Source organism: Haemaphysalis longicornis, unplaced genomic scaffold (genome assembly GCF_048455015.1).
Source record: "Haemaphysalis longicornis isolate Haplotype H1 unplaced genomic scaffold, Haemaphysalis longicornis Haplotype H1 scaffold_12, whole genome shotgun sequence".
In the NCBI taxonomy this organism is placed as follows: Eukaryota; Metazoa; Arthropoda; class Arachnida; order Ixodida; family Ixodidae; genus Haemaphysalis; species Haemaphysalis longicornis.
This window is the reverse complement of record NW_027526225.1, coordinates 105304911-105328897: the sequence shown is the minus strand read 5'-3', so window position 1 is coordinate 105328897 and position 23987 is coordinate 105304911. Positions and strand designations below refer to the sequence as shown.

The 23987-nt window shown below is 47.5% G+C and overlaps 1 protein-coding gene across 1 annotated transcript in view; it reads right to left on the bottom strand.

The window, feature by feature from the left end:
* The window catches only part of LOC144163195 (vitellogenin-6-like), a 52135-nt gene extending 33015 nt beyond the window's left edge, over positions 1 to 19120 (bottom strand). Inside the window, exons 1-6 of the mRNA XM_077694027.1 lie at positions 18968 to 19120; positions 12390 to 12532; positions 11505 to 11639; positions 10538 to 10675; positions 1675 to 1842; positions 900 to 1039 (exon numbers count right to left, since the gene is read on the bottom strand). Coding sequence (XP_077550153.1) covers positions 900 to 1039; positions 1675 to 1842; positions 10538 to 10675; positions 11505 to 11639; positions 12390 to 12532; positions 18968 to 19010 — 767 coding nt within the window. The 5' untranslated portion in view covers positions 19011 to 19120. The remainder of the gene's footprint in view (positions 1 to 899; positions 1040 to 1674; positions 1843 to 10537; positions 10676 to 11504; positions 11640 to 12389; positions 12533 to 18967) is intronic.
* Between the last annotated feature and the right edge of the window lie 4867 nt (positions 19121 to 23987).

The window sequence follows — 23987 nt, the reverse complement described above, 5'->3', positions numbered from 1 at the left end:
GTGTAAGCGGAAAGGGCATCTCTTAAGTATCACCGCAAAAAGGTAGCTTGAAGAACACGGTTGCCTGAGAGTCATCCGCGGAAGCTCTTCAGTGCCCATTGCAACAATTGAAACTTCAAAGTTGTTAGTTTTGTAACCGCTGAGCTGTTTTGGTGCGGATTGTGAAATCTTTGATGTTTCCTTGATGCAACGCGGGTTCAGCACAAACGTTAACAAATAGGTCGAAAGTGTGGTGTTAGTTGGATATTCTTCACCGAGAAATGCCTAAATACCAACGAGAATCAGCGTTCGAAGGACGTTGCTTTGTGGTTCAACATAGCTTGACGAGTAACGCGTAATGGCGTTTAGCCCTTTTCGTACTGTTCAGGCGTGCCTAAATACTAAATATTCTCTTTAACAAACCATTACAGCTAGCATTTGATCCACCGTGGCCTGCAAACCGAGAAACGGAGCTGTACGAGTCTTAGTGGGATTATAATATTTTTGTGGGAACTTCAGAAACGGTATATGCTTACAGTCGCCTTCTCCCGCCGGAAGATTTCGTACCTTTCACTGACAGCAAATTTGGTAGTTTGGAGCCTGTTCATGTTAAAAACAGGTGCGAAGATGGCTGGCAACAATGGGTGACTGGCAGGTTTGTTTGGCCCGGGCTAATCCCTCCTGGCAGGTACGTGTCCGCATCCATTCAAGGCATGATCGTCGTGGTAGCCATCGTCTTAGTAATCACCACCACCACCACCACCCTTTCCGGTTCTCATCTGCTGTTTGCAATACCATGGGTGTGACTAACAAGCTCCAATGCTCGTCGGTTTCCGACGCCCTTCTAGGGGGCTTTTGTATGCGCACCTTGGAATTACTGCGCTTCCCCGAAACATTTATGTCGTAGAAGAGGGACTTACTTCAGCACAATATGGTGCTCCTTGCCTTCGCCAAATGGCTTGAACTGGTTATCGGACTCGGCCCAGGCAAGCTGGATCACGTACTGCTGGGCAGTTCCTTTGAGCTCATAGTACACCTGGGACGTTTCTGTGAAGGGGTGCTGAAAAGAAAAAAAGAAGGCACAGATGAAGAAAGCTCACGCGAACGCGTAAGATTTGAAGGTATCGAAGCTGTACGAAACTTTAACGACCACCACAAGGGTTTAGGTTCAGTATTGCAGCCGATTTGCTTCTTCTTTGCTGCCGCAACGACCTCCACTCCATCATGGTTGCTATAAGTGTGAGCTTCCTTCATTTATTTGGAAGTGATAATCATTGAACATCACCTTGGAGGGGTGTACGCCATGACGTGTCTTTCTCGTTCTCAGCAAGTGTTGCCAAGATTACGGCGAACGCCGGAGGTTTTTTCTTTTTTACCAATGTTGGCCAATCTCCCTAAGTGGGTATGCTTGGCTTCCCAAACGTTTGCCGGGGACGCTGGGCGGTCGCCCAAAGTCACGCACACAGGGGCGCTCGGCATTTTCTTGGTTTTTTAAACTGCCGGGCGGTCGTCACAATCTTGGCCAATCTCCCTAAGTGAATATGAATGGCTTGACAAACGTGCGCCGGGGACGCTGGGTGGTCACCGCGAGGCACGCGCTCACTTCCGAGCTCTCGGCATTTTTTTGGTATTTTGAACTGCGGGCAGAAAAATTACGATTTGCGAAACAGCTTCGCTGTTAAAAACACCCCTTACCGTCTCTTCGGCGCCGCAGTGGATGCAAGTTTTGCCCCTAACTCGTCCAAACAAGTGATGTGGCGCGTTCTCACACTTCTCCAGATTCTTCACTTTGGTCACCTCCAAGTAATCATGGTCCTCCTCGTGGACGATGTAAAGGGTGTCGCAGACACCGTGGAGACCATCCTGGAAGAAAACGAAGCACCATGCTTAGTCCCAGCGTTTGCAGGGACCTTGAAACTGACAAAGATGTAGCACACTAAGCATGACTGACACACTTGAAAGGGATAAGTTTTGTGATAAGTTTTCATGAGGCGACTAATTTTGGGATGTCGCAAGAGTAACCGGTGGAATCTGAAAATCGTTATGTACTTTCGGAACGGTCATTCGTACAATGAAGTTTATACACCCCAAGATGCATTGTACCGGCACCGTTCTTATTCAACATAGACAGCTCAAGCTCAATAGATGGCGGTATTAAAGATGCTGAGAAGAGTACACCAATGCGTTCAGCCGAACCGTCTATTAAACGCTATTCCTGACGGGAATCCAGTTTTTGGGTTGTGAAAATAAACTTGTACCGATAATATTTTATTTCGCCGTTAGCTAAACACTGCAAGGGACAAGTGTTGTTTGAAATAGATAGAAAAAAATGAAGCAGAAGGAGGGCATGTTGACTTATTCGGTGAACTAAATTCTTCGTAGCAACTCAGGGGTCACCTGCAAAATCTGTTTCCGGAATTTGTGATCCACGAAAGGTGTCATTGTGCATAGAAATATGTTCCTCACTTTTATTCCATCTGTCTAACCTCCCGACGGGTATGCCGCAGACATCACCATCATCATCAAGTACAATCATCCGTTGTTCGTATTGAAATACGAACAATGGAGCGCGTGGCTTTCAATGCATGCCGCGCATCCTGGTGACGGGCAGCGAATGCGCACTAGGATCAAGTTACGAGAATTTGGGACCAACCTTGGTACGCAAAGACCACAGTCTTCCCATCGTTTGCTAGGCGCTCGGCACGAAATCACAAAAGGAATGGAATATAACCACGTGCGCCGTCTCGTGTTAGTGGGCTCTGAACACGGCGGGAAGACAAACCAAGATGCTCACACCCCAAACAATCGTCTTTTTATACCAAGGGTGGACACGAACTCTCGCAACTTGTTTATACTGCGCATACACAGCTCATCACCAGGATGAGCGGCATGTGCTGAGAGCCACGCGAACCGTTGTTCGTTTTTCTTAACACATCACGATTGTACATTCCCGTGCGATTAAAGCTATCATTCCCGTTACGAGCGCCATGGCTCCGTTCTGTCTTGCGTCGTTCCTCCGTTGCATGTTGGTGCCGTAGAAACCGGAAAGATGGCCGCACGCTACGAAGGAGACCACTGAACGTCACATCCGCCTTGAGGTTGGCTGAACTCCCTTGTTTTGACCGCCGTTAACTGCCTAGCGCGCCCGGAGGTTGCCATGGCTGGCCCTGACCGCCATGACGACCGACCGAATTCGGACGATGGATAAAAGGCACCGACAGCCACGTATCCTTCGCGGCGCAGTTCCGCGCGCTGCTCAAGGAAGCGGGCGCATCTTCCCGCAGCCGCCTCACCGTCTCTGCAAGACCCGCGAGAGGCCATTGAGGAGCTCAAAAGAAAAGACGCCGCGTTGTGCGAGACCGAAAAAAAAATATGGATCTTCTTGACCCTGATGAAGTTGCGCGGAATTACCCTGATGCCTTGGCTTACCACGGGAACAATTGCCGTGCCATCAACGGCCTGGTATGATAGTCACTATTAACGGCACTTCAGGCAAGCCATGTAGCCCACTATTATTGACCACCGTGTCCCAAGGTGTTCGCCGGGCAATTCATCAAAATGACCCCTCTGACGTGTGCTTACGTACACAGACCTCGGAACTTGTACTACTAATGTTGCAGGTTCCCAGGTTTACCGGTCAGCCACCTGAATTGCAGGGGACTGGGAACCATTTTGAGGTGACGACCCGCGACCACACGGACGTGGCCGACGTGCAGCAGCCAGAGGCTTTGATGTTCTCGTCCATTACGCAGATAAAACTAAGGGAAAACGCATTCTACCGTTTTCCGCACATCACGTCGTCGGCAACCTCTCCTCGTGATAACGTGAGGCCGGGAGCTCGTCCGGAGAACCGCTAACAACTGCTTTAGGACGTTCTGTCCAACGTTACAAGCGACGCGGGGAAGTGCTTCTTGCCCCTACCGGAACTGCAGAAGACGGCCGAGAAGATTACGCTGAGAAATTCGTCCCTTAACGTTTCTGAAGAGTCTGTAAAAGAACAAGCAATCGTTACAACGGAAGCTTCACGTTTCCGAAATGACAAAGTCGAGCGTCGCAACGAACGGCAGGGGTGATGAACACGCTGTGGTGTCTGCCGCAACCAAGGACGTTTCAACGGTAGCAATCCAAACAGGCTTCGGGAAACGTGAAGTCAGGGATGTGAAGGAAAACGTAGAGCCTACACCATATCTGTATAAGTACATCTTCGTTCCCTGCTTCATGAAGGGTTCATCGTTACCGGAAGTTCCCCAAACCCGACAGGCTCTACTTGACGAAGGCATGCGGCAGGTTGCACCCACGCGCGAATCTAAACTGCTTATCTCTCTGAAGTTAGAAAGGCGGAACCACTCCCCGTTCATCCCTTCTACTTCGTGTGGGGAGGCAGCAAGACGTGGTCGAGAAGCAGCAGAGCCATAATGGAAGCTGGTACCCGTCACGAAAATAAACTCGCCATAATTGGATCCTACCGCAAAGCGAACCCGAGGCAGGCACAAGGCCGATATGGGAACACCGCTAGACTCGGAGTTCAGGGGCTACCGCAACATCGAAAACTGGCCGACACGGCCTTCGCTACAATTTCTACAAACCCACCGGACTAGAAACGTTTCAGCGAGCTCGAACGACAGTGTATAGTTGTTGTCTGCTTCGCCTTGACGATGTCAGGCAGTCTTGAAAGCTGCACAAACGCGCAAGCACCGCTGGAAAAGTACGATCATAGCATTTCCCGACAGCTCTACTGGATTCACGTCACGGATAGAAAAGTAAAATGTCAAGATTGAGTAGAAATTGTTTATCCTCGCAACAATATTGTCGCGGGCGGGAGTGAGAGAAGCAATAAGGCGTTTCAAGCCGACGACTTGTTCCGCGACCGTTGGTACAACGCCGCAAGTTCGGCTTGCGCTGCAACGCTGGCAAACCTCGTCTCGGATACATTAGTTGGCTCGGTGGCTGTGCCTCTGACACGATGCATCGCTTGACGCCCTTTGTCTTCCTCACGCAGGTATTAGCCGCTGCAAGCCTATTCACGTCCGGACCGATCCCCGAAGAAGCAACTGCCCGTTCCTGGAGCGGATTCCCGGTCCGCACAACAGTGTTGACCACCACGCCACTAGATGGAGCAACCCTCAGCGTCGCTATACCCCTCCCCGACAATCTGGAAGTACCACCCTCATCAACAACGACAGCGCACCTGGACATAAAAGCACGAGCACCGCGAGCGGCGCCTTGTGGGCTCGGTGGCTGTGCCTCTGACACGATGCATCGCTTGACGCCCTTTGTCTTCCTCACGCAGGTATTAGCCGCTGCAAGCCTATTCACATCCGGACCGATCCCCGAAGAAGCAACTGCCCGTTCCTGGAGCGGATTCCCGGTCCGCACAACAGTGTTGACCACCACGCCACTAGATGGAGCAACCCTCAGCGTCGCTATACCCCTCCCCGACAATCTGGAAGTACCACCCTCATCAACAACGACAGCGCACCTGGACATAAAAGCACGAGCACCGCGAGCGGCGCCTTGTGGGCTCGGTGGCTGTGCCTCTGACACGATGCATCGCTTGACGCCCTTTGTCTTCCTCACGCAGGTGCGTACATACGAACCTCTCCTAGCAAAAAAAACCAGCAATCGTTTTTTGGTGCAGCTGCCGAGCCCTCAGTGCCTTGTTACCCTGTTTTCCCAGTGTACTGATGTTGTTGGCCAACTATTATTACTCTCGGGAGATGTGGAAACGAACCCAGGGCCTAAAACACGACAAAACGCACACAGCGAATCGGACGACGACGTACATTCCATACTAACCAAGCTCGAAGAAGGTCAAGCCGCTATTTTGGCTGAACTGAAGAATATAAATGCCAGACTTACCACAACTGAACAAACCATAGCCGACCTAGTCACTCGAATTTCCAAAACGGAATCTGAGTGTTCTAACTTGCCTTCTATCCGTACAGACATTAAAAAGTTACAATCTACCGCAAACGAATCAGCAAAGGCGTTTTCTAACATCAATGACAGACTAAACGATGCAGAAGATAGATCCCGCCGCAACAATCTAATATTCTTTGGCGTCGATGAAAGCGACTCCGAAACGTGGAGCGACAGTGAAAAACTTATCACAGATATTTGTAGCCAGCATCTCGAAGTAACTCTTGAGCCTCACGAAATAGAAAGAGCGCACCGTATCGGAAAGCCTCAAGATAAAAAAAAACGACCAATAATTGTTAAACTCACGAATTCCAAAACGAAGGAAACGGTGTTATCTAAGGGCGTCAAATTTAAAGATACGCCCTACAGCGTTGGTGAGGACTTTTGCAATGCTACACGTTTCATACGTAAAGAGCTGCTCCAATTTGCGCGCCAGAACAACGCCCCTTTCAAACTGCGTCACAAAAAACTACTGATCGGGAAAAAAACATTCTACTACGATATGACCACTAGCCAAGTAAAGGAGACCGTATCGTCTACACAATAGCTACCACCGAATCAGGCGAAAAGAAAAGAGTCATCTCAAGCGCAACCAAATCCTAAGCTACACCAGCCAGCCCGTGCAAATTCTTGTTCATCATTTTCTATTCTCTACACTAACATTAGAAGCATCATGCCCAAACGTGATGAGATAACTGACCTAATACAGACTTCGGAATGCGACATCGTCATGCTGACTGAGACTTGGTTATCCCCCGCTATTATCGACTCCGAAATCTTTCCAACGCTCCCGAACTTTCTGGTCTACCGACATGACCGATTACTGCAACGTGGTGGGGGTGTGTTAATAGGAGTAAAAAGATCTGTCCGTCACTCTAAAATTGAAATAAACTGCCCCCTTGAAGCGCTCTGGATATCGTGCGAAAGCCCTCGAGGCACTACGATATTTGGTGTGTGTTACCGCCCCCCTAAGCCAGATTACGATTTCCCCACCCATCTTAACGATGCCCTTGACCTACTACACAAAAAATTTCCAAAAGGTAGCTTCATTCTCGTAGGTGATTTTAACTATCCAAACATTAATTGGCGAGATAACTGCACCATCTATCCACATTCAGAATGTAATGAATTTCTAAACTGCTTAGAAAACTATCAGTTAACTCAAGTGATCACGCAGGCTACTAGAGAAACAGCAACCACATCCAACATTCTGGACCTAATACTGTTGTCGGACCCAAGCAGTCTGCAATCGGTCTTATACCTGCAGGAATTAAGTGACCACAAAGTTATTCTAGCAACATTTACAACGCACCTTATAGTTGAGAAATCCCGAAACAAACGAATCAAACTCTACGATCGGGGGAATTATGAAGCTATTAACACGGCACTGGAAGAGTTCTACCACTCTTTCAAAGAAGGATTCGATGACCGATCTGTACAGGAGAACTGGCATCTTCTTTCATCTAAAATAACCGAACTGAGTGAAACATTCATACCAACAATCACAATCAAAGAAAAACCATCAGCCCCTTGGTTCACTAAGACAATTAAAAGAATGATAGGCAAGAAAAAACGCCTGTTTAAAACAGCAAGGAAGAAAAACCAGAAGTCAGCATGGGAATCCTACCACAAGGCGGAAATAGAACTAAAAAAAGCCATTAGCACTGCCAAATATCAGTTTTTTCGCGTCAGCTTACCTAACATGCTCAAGATTAACCCCAAGCAGTTTTGGCGAACCATTATTCCGTCCACTTCTTCTTCAATAATTTTATCCGGCAACTCAGACGAAACGCTAGGCGATAAAGATTGCGCAAACATACTTAATGACGTATTCTGTTCCGTGTTTACGAAAGAGCGCACCACTACCTTCCCAGCAGACCACACTGTCTTTCTGAATAATATGCCCCCCATTACAATTGACACCAACGGAATCACCTACCTAATCAAAAGCTTGAAGAATTCTTCAGCTGCGGGGCCCGATAACATCGTATCAAAAATACTTAAAAACACAATAGATGTGACAAGCGCATTATTGACAATGATGTTCTCCCAATCACTATCATCTGGCCATGTACCTTGGGAATGGAAACTCGGAAAAATTGTCCCAATCTTTAAAAGTGGTAACAAATCTTCGCCACGTAACTATCGTCCAATATCGCTAACCAGCATTCCCTCAAAGATTATGGAACATATCATTTTTACAAATGTGATAAATCACCTAGAAAACAATTTCATACATCAGTCACAGCACGGCTTCCGGAAAGGATTGTCGTGTGAAACACAGCTTGCTACATTCCTTCATGATTTGCATACAAACCTTGATAATAACATTCAAACCGACGCAATATTTCTGGACTTCGAAAAGGCATTTGATAAAGTTCCTCATCGTCGTTTGATGCATAAATTAAAACAGCTGAACCTTGATTCATTTGTATTAGCCTGGATATGTAACTTTCTTACTAATAGAAAACAATATGTAGTCGTAAACAACACTGCTTCCAATACTACCAAAGTGCACTCTGGAGTGCCACAAGGCACTGTACTCGGACCACTTCTGTTCCTAATATATATCAATGACCTTCCTTCCCGAGTAACTAATACAATTCGGCTTTTTGCGGACGACTGTGTGATATATACCAGAATAAATAGCCGCGACGATCAATTAACCTTACAAGGAGACCTTTTAGCTATTGAAAATTGGTGTAGCGAGTGGCAAATGTCGCTAAATGTTCTGAAATGCAAAACCATATCTTTCCAGAGACGCGCAAACCCACTAAATTACAATTACTCCCTCCACGGTTCGGTACTCCAACCTACTAACTCGTACAAATACCTAGGTGTACATCTAACAAATGATCTGACCTGGTCCGTTCATGCTAAATTTGTCGTTTCTGCAGCATCCAAAACTCTCGGTATTCTCCAACGCAATTTAAAACTGGCCCCTCCAGAACTAAAATTACTAGCCTACAGAACCCTAGTACGCCCAAAATTAGAATATGCAGCCGCTATCTGGGATCCCCACCAAAAGTACCTTGTTCAGGCATTGGAAGCAGTGCAAAATCGTGCAGTCAGGTTTGCATTTTCAGATTATTCATCTTTTACGAGCGTAACCCAGCTAAAACAGCGTGCTTCTCTTCCACTTCTAAGTCACCGCCGAAAGCTTGCCCGACTAGCACTCTTCCATAAATATTATTACACACTGTCACCTAACGAATACGTCATACGTCGCGCAAGTTTTTCTAGCCGAAGCAAAAACACTTTCCAAGTATCGTATACGCGGCCAAAAACCGTTACATTTGCACACTCTGTTTTCATTCGCACAGCCAAAGACTGGAACGATCTCCCGCAGGAACTGGCGCAGATTAGAGATACAGTACAGTTCAGGCAATCGCTGTTAAAAATGCCAGCCGATTGACTTCGCTTAGTTTCGTGCATTTCTTTCTCCCCGATAGCACGTTATCGATTATCTACATGTCCTTAAAAATTGCTTTGATCCTTCTTATGGCATCTTCAACTTCTTCTTAATTGCTTTTGCTCTTTGTTTTTCCCCTTGTGACCCGCCTACCTACTTGTTAAATCAATTGCTTGTCAAGTTCGCTCATGTCTCGCGTGATTTTTCACCTGTGAATTTTTTTATTCTGTGTGTATTGCATAAACTTTTTACCACTCCTTCCGCCTTTTTATTTTTTTTTTCTCCACTTGTGACCCGCCCTCCCCTGCAGTTTTTCAAATCAATTGTTTGTCAAATGCTTTGTTAATATCTCGTGTGGTTTTTTTTTTTTTTTTTTTTTTTTTTGCCAGTGATTTTTCTTTTGAGCTCACCCCTCATGTAATGCCTGTCGTCCAGGCCTTTGAGGTACTAAAATAAATAAATAAATAAATAAATAAATTAGTTTGATTGATTAATCAATTGATTAATCGCGATTTATTGATTGACTGATTCATTGATTGATTTATTGACTGATTGATTGATCCATCGATCGATTGATTGATTTATCGATCGATCGACTGATCGACCGACCGATTGATTGATTGATTGATTGATTGATTGATTGATTGATTGATTGATTGATTGATTGATTGATTGATTGATTGATTGATTGATTGATTGATTGATTGTGATGTTTAACGCGCCGACACTACACAGGCGATGAGGAGCGCCGTAGTGGAACGCTTCGGATTAATTTTGACCACCTGGGCGCCAAAATATCAAACCCACGGGCGTTTTCGCTTTTCGCCTCAATCAGAAAAGCGGCCGCCGTGGCCGGGAATCAAACCCGCGTCTTTGGACCGGATACATTGGGCTGCAGGGTTCTATTATTCACCCTCTTGCTCATCCCGTGTCGAATCTGGTTGTAACTGGGTGTAATGTTCATTTTGGCGAGGGAGAGCCAGCGTTCATGCCATAGGCGCTATCTTAGTGTGAGAACTGCCCTCCCTTTTGCCTCGAGTATATTTCGTTTTTCTCCACGAGTATTCAATCAGAAGTAAGTACGCAACTCCGTTATCGAGCGCTAAATTTTTTACAGATATTCGTCCAGTGATATATATGATGTATCCTATACATGCACCACCGATCTGAATCGCCCGGCTAAATGTACCACCGGTGGACATTTAGTTTCAAATTTGGCGGGTTTACCTCCTTGACGTGGTACTCCTTGGTGCGAGGGTGCTCGTGGCGGCCATTGACGAGATCAAGCTGGAACAGCGAGAGGATGCCCTTCTTCACGTTGCGCACCCACATTGGCTCGTTCTTGCCGATCTCGATCTCTTCCAGCTGCAACAGGGCAGAGATGAAGGGGGATCAGCTTTAATTAACTCCTTTAAATCTGTCGATTTTCTTGGCCTGCTCACAAGGTCTCACTGTGCTCTTTTATACCCGCTTGGCCGGGTAAAATTAACGACGAAATACTCAGTTTTTGTAACCAGCAGAGCGGAACCGGACAGCCATGAATAGTAAAGTAGCCTATGTGGGACTTTGATGTTTTCTTAGAGAATGTTATAACTGTTTATGTTTAGTCGTCTGCTTAGAGAAAACGTAAAAAATTGTATGAAACAATACCTCAGCGTGCGCGCTTGAAACATTCATTTGCGCATGCGATACAACTTAATTTCAGGCGCGTTGTAAGAAGAGAATTTACAAAACAGAGTTTTTCCGAAGCTTTGACACCGAGGCGTCATTACTTAAAAAAATAACACCATAAAACTGATTATTATGACCTGGTTTGCCCTACATTGGCTGGCCGAGTAAAACGAAGTGTGATTCAACTGACTGTTTCACGCAGTTTTTTTTTCCCTTTTTAAGCTTCAGGCTTAACTCTTGCATGAAACATTTAAGGGTACACCTCAACCGCACTTTGTAAGTGTTTTAAGAGGCAGTACGTGTTTTAAGCAGCTGTAAGGAGTGCAAAATACACTTTCGAGTCGTCGTCGTAGACGGCGTCCTCATCTACAACCACTCTGTCAGTAAATATATGGGAGTATACAAAACTACACGTTTCATGACTATTTCAGCGGTACGTTACTATACAAAACAGTATCGGAACTTGGGATGTCATCCCGGCGAACAATTAGCTAGCCAGTAAGGTGTAGAAACTGCGGAGTACCTTTCCTTCGTGGTACTTTCCAGCGAAGGGGTGCTCGAGGGCGCCGACAAGGTTTTCGTTGGACTTGTAGTTGAACTCGTGTTCACCGAGGCCAACATCCTCGAAGTCGTACGTGTCAGCCTCGAAGTTCACGATCTGAAATGTACGTTACGACGAAACGTCCAGGAGTAAGCACAGCTCCGTGTACCTCCGTACCTCATGCAGGATGTCTCACAGCAGAACGATTAAGGGTGTCGTCAGTTCCCCAACGAAAGTGTTCAGTACTGAAAACGGAAGCAGCTTGGTTTATTCCTCCTGCCATCAATGTAGCCCCGACGAAAAATTTACGGAAGTGACGCTGACTTATTATTTTAAGCTAGTGGCTGTAGAAAAGCTAGTGCATGCAGCGGGAACACCGTCAGTGGCATTTTAAACTTCCATTACACTTAATGTTTTTTATGTGCTAGTGCCTCGAAGGAAAAGGGAGATCCCCACTCGATGAGATCCCACGCCTGATGCCCTGTTAATGCGATTGCAGGTGTAGTTTGCAGACACCTAGAGTGGTTGTCTGCTCCTATGCCATTATACCATCCTGATGCGGTTTTTCTCAGCCATGCCCATGATATCGGAGCACCCGAATGTTTGAACTGTTAATGACTGAGAACTTTTTGCGCAATCGTCAATGAAGTTTAAAACCTGCTTCCCGCGCAATATACCGAGTTACAAGACTCGAGCCGTACATCTGCAGCGGAACACCTTGGTGGCTCATCCCCCAAAGCTCGCAGAACGTTCTGCGGAATTATGTTAAATATCCTTGGCGGAACCTCACCCCCATGAAATTATTCTATGTTTCCGAAAATCATTTCGTATGGCAACAGCAGAGTTCAGTATTTCTTCCCTGCTTACCTTGAAGTGTGTGTGGTCGGGCTTGACTTGAACCAGAACTTTGCTGCGGAAGGCGACGCCCGTCAGTTGCTGAGGATGGTCTCGGTTGAGGACATTGAGGGTTCCCTTGTGCCTGTACACGTACTCCTTGCCGACCTCGAAGCCTGCAGAAGATCGAGCGCATTTCGTTGCAGCCTCTCAAGTAATGTCTAAGGAATGCCTGATTCTCTACCTCTACGCCACCGCTGAACCCTCTACACCGCTGCACCGCGGCACTACACTGACATGTAGTGCAATAAATAAATGACAAAACAAACAAAAAAAGCGGCATGGCCTTGTGGTAGCGCATTGGATACCTGGGGTAATTTTACGAGAGTCGGTGGCCCGATCACTGCTGTTGCTGGGTTTTCTTTTCTGCGACTCCTTTCAGCAGTTCGTCCTTGGGGAGTATCGGAACCGACCAAACGAACCTCCATGCAAAGAATTCCTGGATTTAACAAAGTTTTTCAAGTCCCCATTGCCACTTCCATTGAAGCCAATGTGTTGGCGACCTGTATGCAACGAAAACGTTGCGATGGTGAACCTTGGTGCAACGGATCCGCAACGTTGGTGAGTCGTTGTTTTATGCCATTTTTCTGAAGAATAGGATAGAGGAGCGCACTAACTTAGCAAATTCCGATTTGTATCACTGCGTCGGGTAACGCTGAACTTATAGAAAAACAAAATATCTTGTGCCCCGGGACCAGATAATATCACAGCTAAAATACTTAATGGTACGCTAGCGCTTTCCAGCAAAATATTAGAAATAATATTCACGCAAACGATAAAAGACAGTACCATTCCGCATGACTGGAAGCTAAGCAGCATATCTTTAATATTTAAAGCGGGTAGTCGATCTGATCCTTCAAATTATCGTCCAATTTCTTTAACTTCTATACCTTGTAAGCTGCTTCAGCACATAATCTACTCTAGCGTGGCCACCCATCTTGAAAACAACTCCTTCTTTTTAAAAATGAGCATGGCTTTCGCCCAGGTTTTTCTTGTGAATCACAACTTTTTGAGTTTACGACGGACCTCCACTTAAACCTCGACTCTTCATTTCAAACTGATGTCATCTTCCTCGATTTTTCTAAGGCGTTCGATCGCGTTCCTCATCAACGACTTATGCTTAAACTTTCCTCCCTTAATCTCGACCCGCTCATACTGTCATGGATACAAGCCTTTCTCACTAATCGATCCCAATACACAGTCATCGGAGGTCACCGTTCCTCGACTACAAATGTAATATCTGGCGTACCTCAGGGCTCCGTCCTTGGCCCTCTCCTATTTCTAATTTTTATTAATGACCTTCCCTCAACTGTTACATCTTCCATACGTCTTTTTGCAGACGATTGTGTCATTTACCGCCGTATACGGGATAGGTCTGATCAACTTGCCCTCCAAAATGATTTAAACGTAATTGAAAATTGGTGTTCTTTGTGGATGATGCAACTTAATATTTCCAAATGTAAATATATGCAAGTTTCCCGTAAGCATTATACTTATTCCTTGCATGCAGTCTAACCATCTCGCTCTAGCAGAATCGTACCGATACCTGGGTGTACTCATCAACAGCAAACTAACATGGACTGACCATATCGCACAGCTTACGGCCGACGCCTCCAAAACATTAGGTTTCATCAGAAGGTCCCTGTCCTGCTCACCGGCCTAAGGTTCAACTAACGCTTTCAACAAATCTTTTCTTCCGTTAACAATTGAGGATTGGAATCGGCTTCCAAATGCAATAGCCAATGAGCGTAATACTCTAATGTTTAAAAGCTTACTCGAAACTCATTTGTCAACCGTACCTTCGTAATTTGTGTGTAACCAGTTGCCTTTTTCACATTTTTATGCCACTTTGAATCATGCTATTAGTTGTATAACGAGTTATGTTATTATTATTGTCCTGTAATTCCAATTCTTGAATTGTATTCTACTTTCATTACTGTCTATTAATATGGGGAACGACCACTAAAACAAATAAAGAAAGCATTTATAAACTACAGAAGAGAATAGTGCGGATAATTGAAGGCGTTCAACCTAGAACGCATTCTATTCCATTCTTTCACAAGCACAACATATTAACGTTTGAGAATATCTTAAAGAAAAAAATAGCGATGATCATATATGATAAACTGAAATCTGACGGGGTCGCATTTCACAATGCATATTGTCAAAGACAGCATACATACAGCTTTAGACGCATAATATATTGCTGTGAGAGAATACGGACAAACTACGGTACACAAAAGCTAACGTTTATGATCACTGAACTATTGAATGCTCATCCAGCCATTACAACCATGGTGCAAGAAAGCCGCTCAGTAATTTCGTTTAAAAAGACAATACACACACATCTACTAAAGCTTCAACAGTAAATTTGTTTTTCTTTTCTTCTGTTTCTCTTTTTCGTTTTTCTTTTTCTTTTCTTCTTTTTTCTGCCAATTTCATTTTAGTTCGCATTCCTCAGGCTGACTTTAAAAATAGACGTGTATGGATGTGTCCCTTTTAGTAAGTTGTGAAGACAGATGAATTTAACTTTGGTTGACTTTAAAAATCGACGTGTACGGATGTGTCACTTTTAGTAAGTAGTGAAGCCAGATGATTTTAACTTTTTTTTTTACGTCTCAAACATGCTCCTTGTGTGCTTTATTGACTGGGACAGGTTGCGGCACTTTGTCAGGCATTAAATTGCCTTTTTGCGAACCTTGTCCCTTTCATGTGTGACAAATGTACTGTTCCCTATACTCTGTAATCGACTGATTGATTGAAACTTTGTTCTTGGCCTGCAATTGCCTTGGCACATGCTTGTTCGACCCCCCCCCCCCTTATGTAATACCCCGTCAGGGCCCTTAAGGGTAATTAAATGATGATGATGATGATGATGATGAATTTCTCTCGCACCCCACACTACTGCGCGTTTCGACGTGTGAGTGGGGGGTCGATTAGGTGCTAGGCCTGCCTGTCGCCGTGTAGTTGCGCGTCGCCGCTGCTACCTTTAGTGTCGGTCCTGCTGCCAGAAAACGAAAACTTTGGTCCTGTCAAGACCAACTCGAAATTTTAAATTCCGTTCCCGCCAGCGAGAAAGAAGAACGTCGGTGCCCGGTAAATTATCCCAGCTAGCAACCTCTCAACAATTTTGAGTGCGGAAAAAAAGCTTCGGGTTTGCAAAAAGGAGCTCTTTTAGCATACGTTTGGTCTTTTAAACCTGTTGACGCACCGAAAAGTGTCAAAAGGTAAAAGAGATGCTTGAGTAACTTTTGCGCATATGGTAAATGACCTTGCCCCTTCGGAGTGCCGTGTAGTGATTAAACTCGTGAGAAAGCAGCACTCGACAATCACGCAGTTTTCCACTGTGAAATCAATCTTTGAATGGTGAGTTCACCGGCACTGATGTCCAGATGTCTGGTTTCATTTCAGTTTCATTCACGAAAGCCTTAACGCTAAACTTGCATGTAACGAAAACCTCAATGTAACGACGACTTGTGATTTTTGTCTGCTTGGTTATATCCAAACTGTAATGATTGTTTTGAAGGCCGTTATTCCCCAAGAAGGAAAACTTTTCGTCCTTTTTGCCTAAGAGTGTGGGCGCATACGGCCTCTGCTTCGAAACATGAGGCCGGGTCGTAACGACGGCCGCACAGCATCTCGAATAGCGGCCTTGACGGAGACTCTGGGTCAAATAGAAGAAGAGGAAGAGGGGGGTCTCTCTCTTCACAGACGCTTCGTTACCCAAGTTTTCAGGGAAAGCCACGCTGGCAGTTACGACACGTGATGTTCTCGTAACCTGCGCCTCCTTTGAGACGTCTTTTCCGGAGGTGGCAGAAAAGGTTGCGATAGCGCTAGCACTCGCACCAGCCCAAGCTGGGAACAATTCCCACTGACTCCTAAAAGGCGTATAACAGCTACAGAAAAGGGTGGGTGTCTCTTGCGAAACTAGACATTATCAAGAGTAAACGCGACGTATCTGAAAGGAAAGTTGAGTTGATATGGACGCCGGCTCACTCTGGGCTGGGTGGCAACAAATTTGCCCACCAGTTCACCCGAGAGATGAAACATTGGGGAAGAGGAAGGTGAGCCACAGTTCATACTTAGTTATATGGACCTTAGGAACCATTACAGGACGGAGAGGTGACGTTACCCAGATTCTCACAAATCGCTTAGCAAGTGAATCACGGGAAGATACAGGCATGATCTTTCCCGCACCCTTACCTTCAGTTACGCACGCTCAGTTACGCAAGACTCAGTTACGCACGCTCCAATACGTCATTGGACTATGCGATTTCGTCATGCCAATCTCCCGCCTCTCACCTTTCCCACTACCCCACCCCATCCCTCATCCTCCCTTACTGAGCGATTGGAGACCATGCTAACCATCCCCGCCCTGGAAGACCAGCTCGTCCTGATCTCCGGGGGCCAGGCGGCTAGAGAACCATATGGCTCCCGTGAAGAGGGAATTATTTCCACCGACAGCGTCTAAGAAGACGTCGTAATTAGCTCAGCTTGATAAAAGTTGTTTCTTTCTCTCTCTCTCTATCCGATTGTTCCATTTCTACACAATCGAAGAGAACGCCAAGCAGCAGGTACACCCCTGCTGCACCCCTGATACACCCGTGTATCTTCCTGTATTTCACGCCGTACACCCCAAACCAAACGTGAGGCATACGGAGTGCAGACCCGAGAGTTGCTGTGGGTATTCTAGAACAGTTAGCGTACCTCCAGAGTACACCACCGTGGAACGGCTGATCACGAAGATGGGCATCGCCACGCGCCTCGTCAAGCGACTGGCGACGCGAGCGCGCGGCATGAGAGAAGCGAGCCTGCTGCGGTTGCTGCAGGCGTTCGTCGTGAGCCAGGTGGCTTACGTGGGAGCGTTTCATGAATGGAGGACCCAGGAACGAGCCAAGATCGACGCGGCGATCCGCAAGTCATACCGGGCGGCCCTGGGCCTACTCAACGGCACGAGCAACGCGGCCCTCGCGTCTCTGGGAGTGCACAACACGCTCGCGGAGATCAGCGAGGCGCAGAGAGTGGCGCAGCTGGAACGCCTGGGGTCGACCCGGACGGGCCGGAGACTGCTGCAACGCGTAGGACTGGGCTGCCCCTTCGAGGAGGAGGACGAGCTGATCCCGCTACGAGACGACATAGCCAACAGCGTGGTGGTGCCCCCGCTCCCGAAGAACGTCGCGCCGGGACGGAACTCGGAACGGAGAATGGCGCGGGCGTGCGCGCTCGCCAAGGAGTACAACGAGAGAGGCGATGCGGTGTTCGTGGACGCCTCCAAACATCGGGACCGAGACGACGCCTACGCGGTGGTGGCGGTGCGAGCCGCCACGGGAGAACTACTGAGCGCCGGCAGCGTGCGCGCCAAGTCCGCCAGACAGGCGGAGGAGGCGGCGATCGCGCTGGCCCTGCTCCACCCGGGGACGAAGACGGTGTTCAGCGACTCCAAGTCCGCGATAGCCAACTTCGCCAGGGGCACGGTGTGCAAGACGACGATGCGCGTCCTTTCCGGCATCGGAGAGGGAGCGCGCAGGAACACCAGCACGACCATCCGGTGGTTTCCGGCTCACATGGGCCGGGAGCTCCGCAATGGCCACCGAAACGTCAACGAGGTAGCCGACGCCGCGGCCCGTGATCTCGCCACGTGCCGAGCCGTGCCAGCGACGGACGCCGACGTCGACGAGGAATCGAGCGAAGAAGAAGACTACGACGCGGAACCCCTGACCACGTACGGCGCGACGCTGCGCTGGTACAGGGAAGAGAGGCGGGCCTACCCTCCGCCCCATCCGGGGCTCGCGAGGAGGGAGGCCGTGCTTCTGCGGCAACTACAGACTCGGACGGTGCTGACGCCGGCGCTCGCGCGCCACGTGTGCCCGGACCTGTATGAAGACTGTGTGTGCAGTGTTTGTGCGCGAGTGACCGCGGACCTGACCCACCTAATGTGGGGTTGTGAAAGACACGACGCGAGTGACGGGAGGCCGACCCTCCCTCCGGACGTTACGGACTCGATCGGCTCTTCGGAGCGCGAACACCAGCTAAGGGCTATCCAGCGGCTCGAGGCTGCACTGGGCAAGCAACGGCGAAAGGAGAACCCGCACTCCTCTCGGCCTCCTCCTGCGGGAGCGAGGGCTAGGGGAGACAGCGGCGGCACTCCAAGTAGCCCGCGCCGACCAGACGCAGGCCTCGGGGTCGGCCCGACGCCGCAGTGAGCGGCGAAGACTACGGGATGGTGAAGCCCTGCGAGCAGTAGTATTAACTCTATGCCTGCGAGGCCTGACCCGTCCCCGACTGCAGGAGATCCAATAAAGTCCTTTCTCTCTCTCTCTCTCCAGAGTAGCACGCACTCGCAGTGTGGGATTGGCCAACCAAACAATCCATCACGAGAAAGCTTCCCGTGCAACCATAATACTCGTTAGACGGAGGGGTGCATGATTTTTTTTTTACTCTAGTCTGCCAATGCACGGTACAAACTATAATTCACCACTTGATTCTCGTTCGATCAGAATCCGGTCGGTGAGAATCCTGGTGCTGCCTGAGGGCCACGCGTGCGCACTTACCGGAGGTGGCCGCCGCCAGCAGAAGTAGCCAGAGAATCCGCATGACGACTGCAATCCGAAAGTGCACTCGAGTCCGCTCCCAGTCCGAGCGGAGCTCTGCCACTGGAGGTTGTTTGCGGGAGGTTTAAATACCGTCACCCAAGGATACCAGTCGGCCCATAGGCTGCACAGTGCCCGCGTTACGTTTCACTGAGATGCACTTGATACAACCCGGCTTAGATGACAGGAGGGGAGTGGAGGCGGTGAATGAACTAACAGAGATTCGGTGAAAAAAATAAGGGCCCCCTTGATGCCTCCCGGGATCGCTATCTGAAAAAGCCGTGTATAGTAGCTGAAGGTCGTCTGGAGCTTCGCATTACAGCAGGAGGCTAGGAATATCAGCAGACGGCAAGCGTCGTTTTGAACCTTACAGAGCACCTCGTGACGCAGCACTGATGACACTCGAGTCGCTACGTTATAACATACATCGCCTCAGACGCGTCATTCAGAACCACCACTTGCGCTACACCTCTAACCAGCAACAGTTTTATAGCAGTACGTCAATTCAAAGGTGCCGCTTCAACATCGAAATCCCCGTTACATTATTTTTGTGACGCGTTTGGGTACAAACGCGATTTAAGATGATGAAGCGACGTGTCCAGTTGTTGCGCCGCGGCCGCAGACGTTCTGGAGTGTTCAAAAACAGTTAGGTAGGTCACGGCTCGAATGAAAATCGAATAGTAGAAACTAGGTTTTTAGAATTTTAAAGGTTTAATCATTTAGAAAACTGGTCACGCTAGATCAGGACTAGGGGAGTAGGCAGAAATTTTTCTCCGGAAGGGGGGGTAGGGGGGGGGGGGGGGCTGAGGTTGCACCTAGACCAAATCTATATGATTTTTAAGGCATTAACAATATGTATAATACATACGTAACAATTAACTAGTATATACAAAGCTAATACCTGAAACCATTAGCTGATGTTTATAACTAATAACTGAAAATACATAAGTGTCAAATGGAAAGAACAAGAACAATAAAACATTTTATATAAATATTATTCGCATGTTCTGAGAAATGTGGCATAATTGCTATCATTGCTCGATTTTTTTTTAAATCAAAAGAAATAGCACTCGAAGAAATATGTCATTGCTCGATTTTTTTTAAATCAAAAGAAATAGCACTCGAAGAAATATGGAAATGTAGAACACATATAAAAAATATGCTCAGCAAATATGGAGCCAAAAAACATGGAAGTAAAGAAGTAATCCACCTAAAACTAACAAAGCCAGATCGGACATTTTAAAACAGAAAAGTACGGAACAAACAACTTGTGGGTGGGCGTTTTATTTCATGGTCACTTTTCCTTTCAAGAATATTTCTTTTTTGTTTGTGCACACATGCGACGGTGAGGGACAAATCTTAACGCCTCGGTCTTTTATGTCAATATATTGCGTAGGAGCAGCTTGTCAACTGTCGCGTACTGAGGATAATTACACCAAACTTAGTCACACAAAAAATACGCCAGGATGGGCAGTTGCGGTGAAAAAAGCAACAAGATTATATTTTGATCAGAGCAACAAAATTTGCACTAGCGACAAAGTGTACATTTATACAGAATGCACGTTGTACATGTAAGAATTTACGTGCGAACTCATTGCTACGGCGCCGCTCGTGCTGTAAAACGACCTATTTTTGTGGCTGTGGAAATAGATCTTTTGCCGCAGTTCGGTAGACATGTCGATGCATGATTGTCCGTTTCATAGACGCAGCTGGCGAGGGCCCGCTGGTACCGGCACGACTGTGACACGTGGCTGGGTGGTTCAACCTGGAGGTGCTCTTCGAGACATAAAAAAAAAAAAAAAACCTTCACCACCCCTCCTTCAAGAAAGTTGAGACAAGCGCAAAACCTTTCCAACATCAGAACTGCGCTGAAACTGCCTCGAAACCTTCGCTAAAAGTGCGTCCAAACTCCGCGGAAAGTATATCCAATTCACCGTCAAACCTTCACAGCCCCACTTCGAAGAAGAAGAAGAAAAAAGAAAGGAAAGGCCGGGAGGTCAACCAGGTGTAGAGCCCGGTTTGCTACCCTGCACTGGGGGAATGGGGCTCAGGGAATAAAGAGGGGGGAGAAGAGGAAGAGATGAGCCGATTGGACAATCGACCATTTACGGTGGAAACTATTTTAAGTCATCGGTCTTCACCATCGACCTCGCAGAAGGCGACGAAAGCCCTTTTACGTTTCCTGAGTGAAACGAACTTGCTTGAAAGACTATAGTGCCCGAAACGGGACTAGAGTGCGCGCTTTCCCACTCCCCACTTCGAAAGCGAAGAACTAACCCATACGACCATTTTACGCGGACTAGGTAGACGCATCTATGGACGGTCTAAGCTTATACCGATACGACGTTTATGAGATAAAGGATACTACTGCACTCCTCCTTCATGATCGATGCGTGTATTGAATTTGTAGACGCGTCCCTTTTTCGCAATTTTCAAGTAACCGGTTTGACCCAATGGAAGCCCGCTTTCACGCACGCGCCGTGTGTCCAGAGATCTTATTATCAGAGCTTTTCGGTCGACCAACTGGTCTATGGGGAAATGCGTTAGTTCTTAAAGACGATAGTCCTTCTTGGGCTACTAAAATGCAGAAATGTTGGTTTGTTTCCCGCCTGTCTGTCTGTCTGTGACTCCATTCAGCCACCCGGCCAGAGTAAATTTATTCTGCGCAATAGTCTTATACACTAACAGCAAAATCTAAACGTCGAAGTCCGGTTGATATGCTCATACATGTCAACATTGTTGAACAAGAACAAGACATTACGCATATATAAGGCAGAAAATCGATACATAAGTGATAATTGCAGTGTTCCTGTATAAAAAAATTCATGGATGCTAGGTTTTTGCGATAGAAAATAAATACTACATCAATGGCAGAAAACCGTCGCCTGCTTTTTCTCGCGCAACCTGGCGGAATTTAAAAAACTAAAACGGCAACAGCAACGAAAGGTTCCACTCGATGGGATCCACGTTCCCCTTGTAACGCTCGCGCATCGTGGTTCTATAAATCTTGTAGTTGGGTGCCTCGAATCACGCACGTCTCCACCGTACGTACGGCAGCACTGGCATCAAGACACCCGACTTGGGGCAGTAGGACGCGGTAAATTTAAATTGACTTGAGCAAACCTCTGGCGTGTTATCATGGGAGGAACGAGACGGGAAAGGAACATCATGAGAGGTGAGCGAGGAAGAGAAGGGAGGCATTTAGTTGGCAGGGGCTCCAGTCGACTATCGTCTCTTGGGCGACATTTTCAACGAAAGGAGCAGATACGCCGCCATTTTTTTTTTCATAAGACAGTATCGGTCTCGTCAAGAAAGCCCTCGCTCTAATAAAGCTGCGCCACTGCTGGAGGACGTTTCGGCTCTTCAGCGTCTGCTCTCGAACGGTATGCACGTGGGGCACGTGACGTCCTACGAGCAACATTTCCGAAATATGCACGCAACAAACCCCTGTACGTGTTTAAACGTCTTCTTTTTATTCCGCACGGACGCCCACATCGGAACGAGCGGTCATGTCAAATGTACGACCCAATTTTCCGCAAGGTATAATCTGAAGGCGTCATCAAACGCCTTTCTTCAAAACTAGAACCGCATTAAAGCCAGAGAATTGTGAGGATAAAAAAAAATTAAAGCCGTTCCACTTAATGTGAAAGCTGTCGGAAGTCCAGAGCAGTGATTAGACATAACGGGCTGCAGCGCCGTCATCCACCCACTGTTGCCACCAAATGCATTTTGAATTTCCCGCCTTCGCAGTGCTCGCGCTCCACCCTGTCTGAAACTAAGCCAGCGGGAGTTCTGTTCTTTTTGCGCTTGCTTTAATGTCGTATGCCGGAGCTGTTTTCCGTCATTGCGAACGCGTAATTTTTTTCTTGCGGGGCCGGAGCCTTGCTGCGTCATTTCAAACGCGCTATTTCTATCTTGCAGAGCCGCTTTTTTCGCTTACTATCGTAAAAACCAACCCAACGAGCGTTCCTAACTAAATGAACGCGGCAGGCGGCTGCCAGTTAATTCCGCATATTTTTCCTGAAATGTACCTGCAGTTTTCTTTGCGCTAAATAATGGGGAGATGTATGACAAGCGCCAGCGGTTCACGCGGTTTACACGGTTACGACTATTTAAACCGCGTTGTTTTCGAAGCCTCAGCGTGAACCTCTGACCCCGCTGCATAAGGCTCTAGTTGGGTCCGTTATCTCGCTGCGCCGCCTGATTGCGGCAGTCCCATCGACCGTTAGCGAGAAAAGACGACAAAGCGAGCCCATAAAGTCATCACCAGCCTATCTGCGCCCACTGCAGGGGATAGGCCTCTCCCACAGGACCCCGGTCCTGTGCTAACTGCGACCAATTTATCTATGCATACTTCTTGATCTCATTTGCCCATCTAACTTTCTTCCGCGCCCTGCTATGCTTGCCTTCTCTAGGAGATGCACCCATGAATGGAATGCAACCTAGGAATGCAACCTCCTAAGAATACGCCCATAAAGTGTTCTGCACTTAACAGGTCGCCATCCAGCCCTGCGAAACTGGATGTCCAGCAAAGCTGTCGAAAACCACTACAAGTAGAGATGGAAGAGGGTATGAAATGTTTCTCGTTGTCTCGGCGGGCTGGTCGCTTGCGCTAGGCTAGTGTCACTAGACAAGGGTACAGAGTATCAGCAATCTTTTCCCGTATTGTTACGTGCCGCCGCCGCGGTAATTGGTCAAATCGGATTACGTGACATTCTTTTACACTGCGAGGGTTCATGGGCGCCGCCATTTTGTTGTTTGCGCGTTTTAGTCGGTCGAGTCTGGTACGCTTAGTTTGTCCTCCTTGCTTTGCGGCTGCTCGCGACTGACATCGTTCCCAATGCCAGTCGAAAGTTGACGCGTGTAACAGCATTTCAGCAGCAGACGTTTGCCCAAAGATGCCGTTTTGCTGCATCTTCGGTAGTATTGTTAACAAACGACCCTGCCGAAGTTAACGGCGAGGCCGTAGATGCGCGATTCC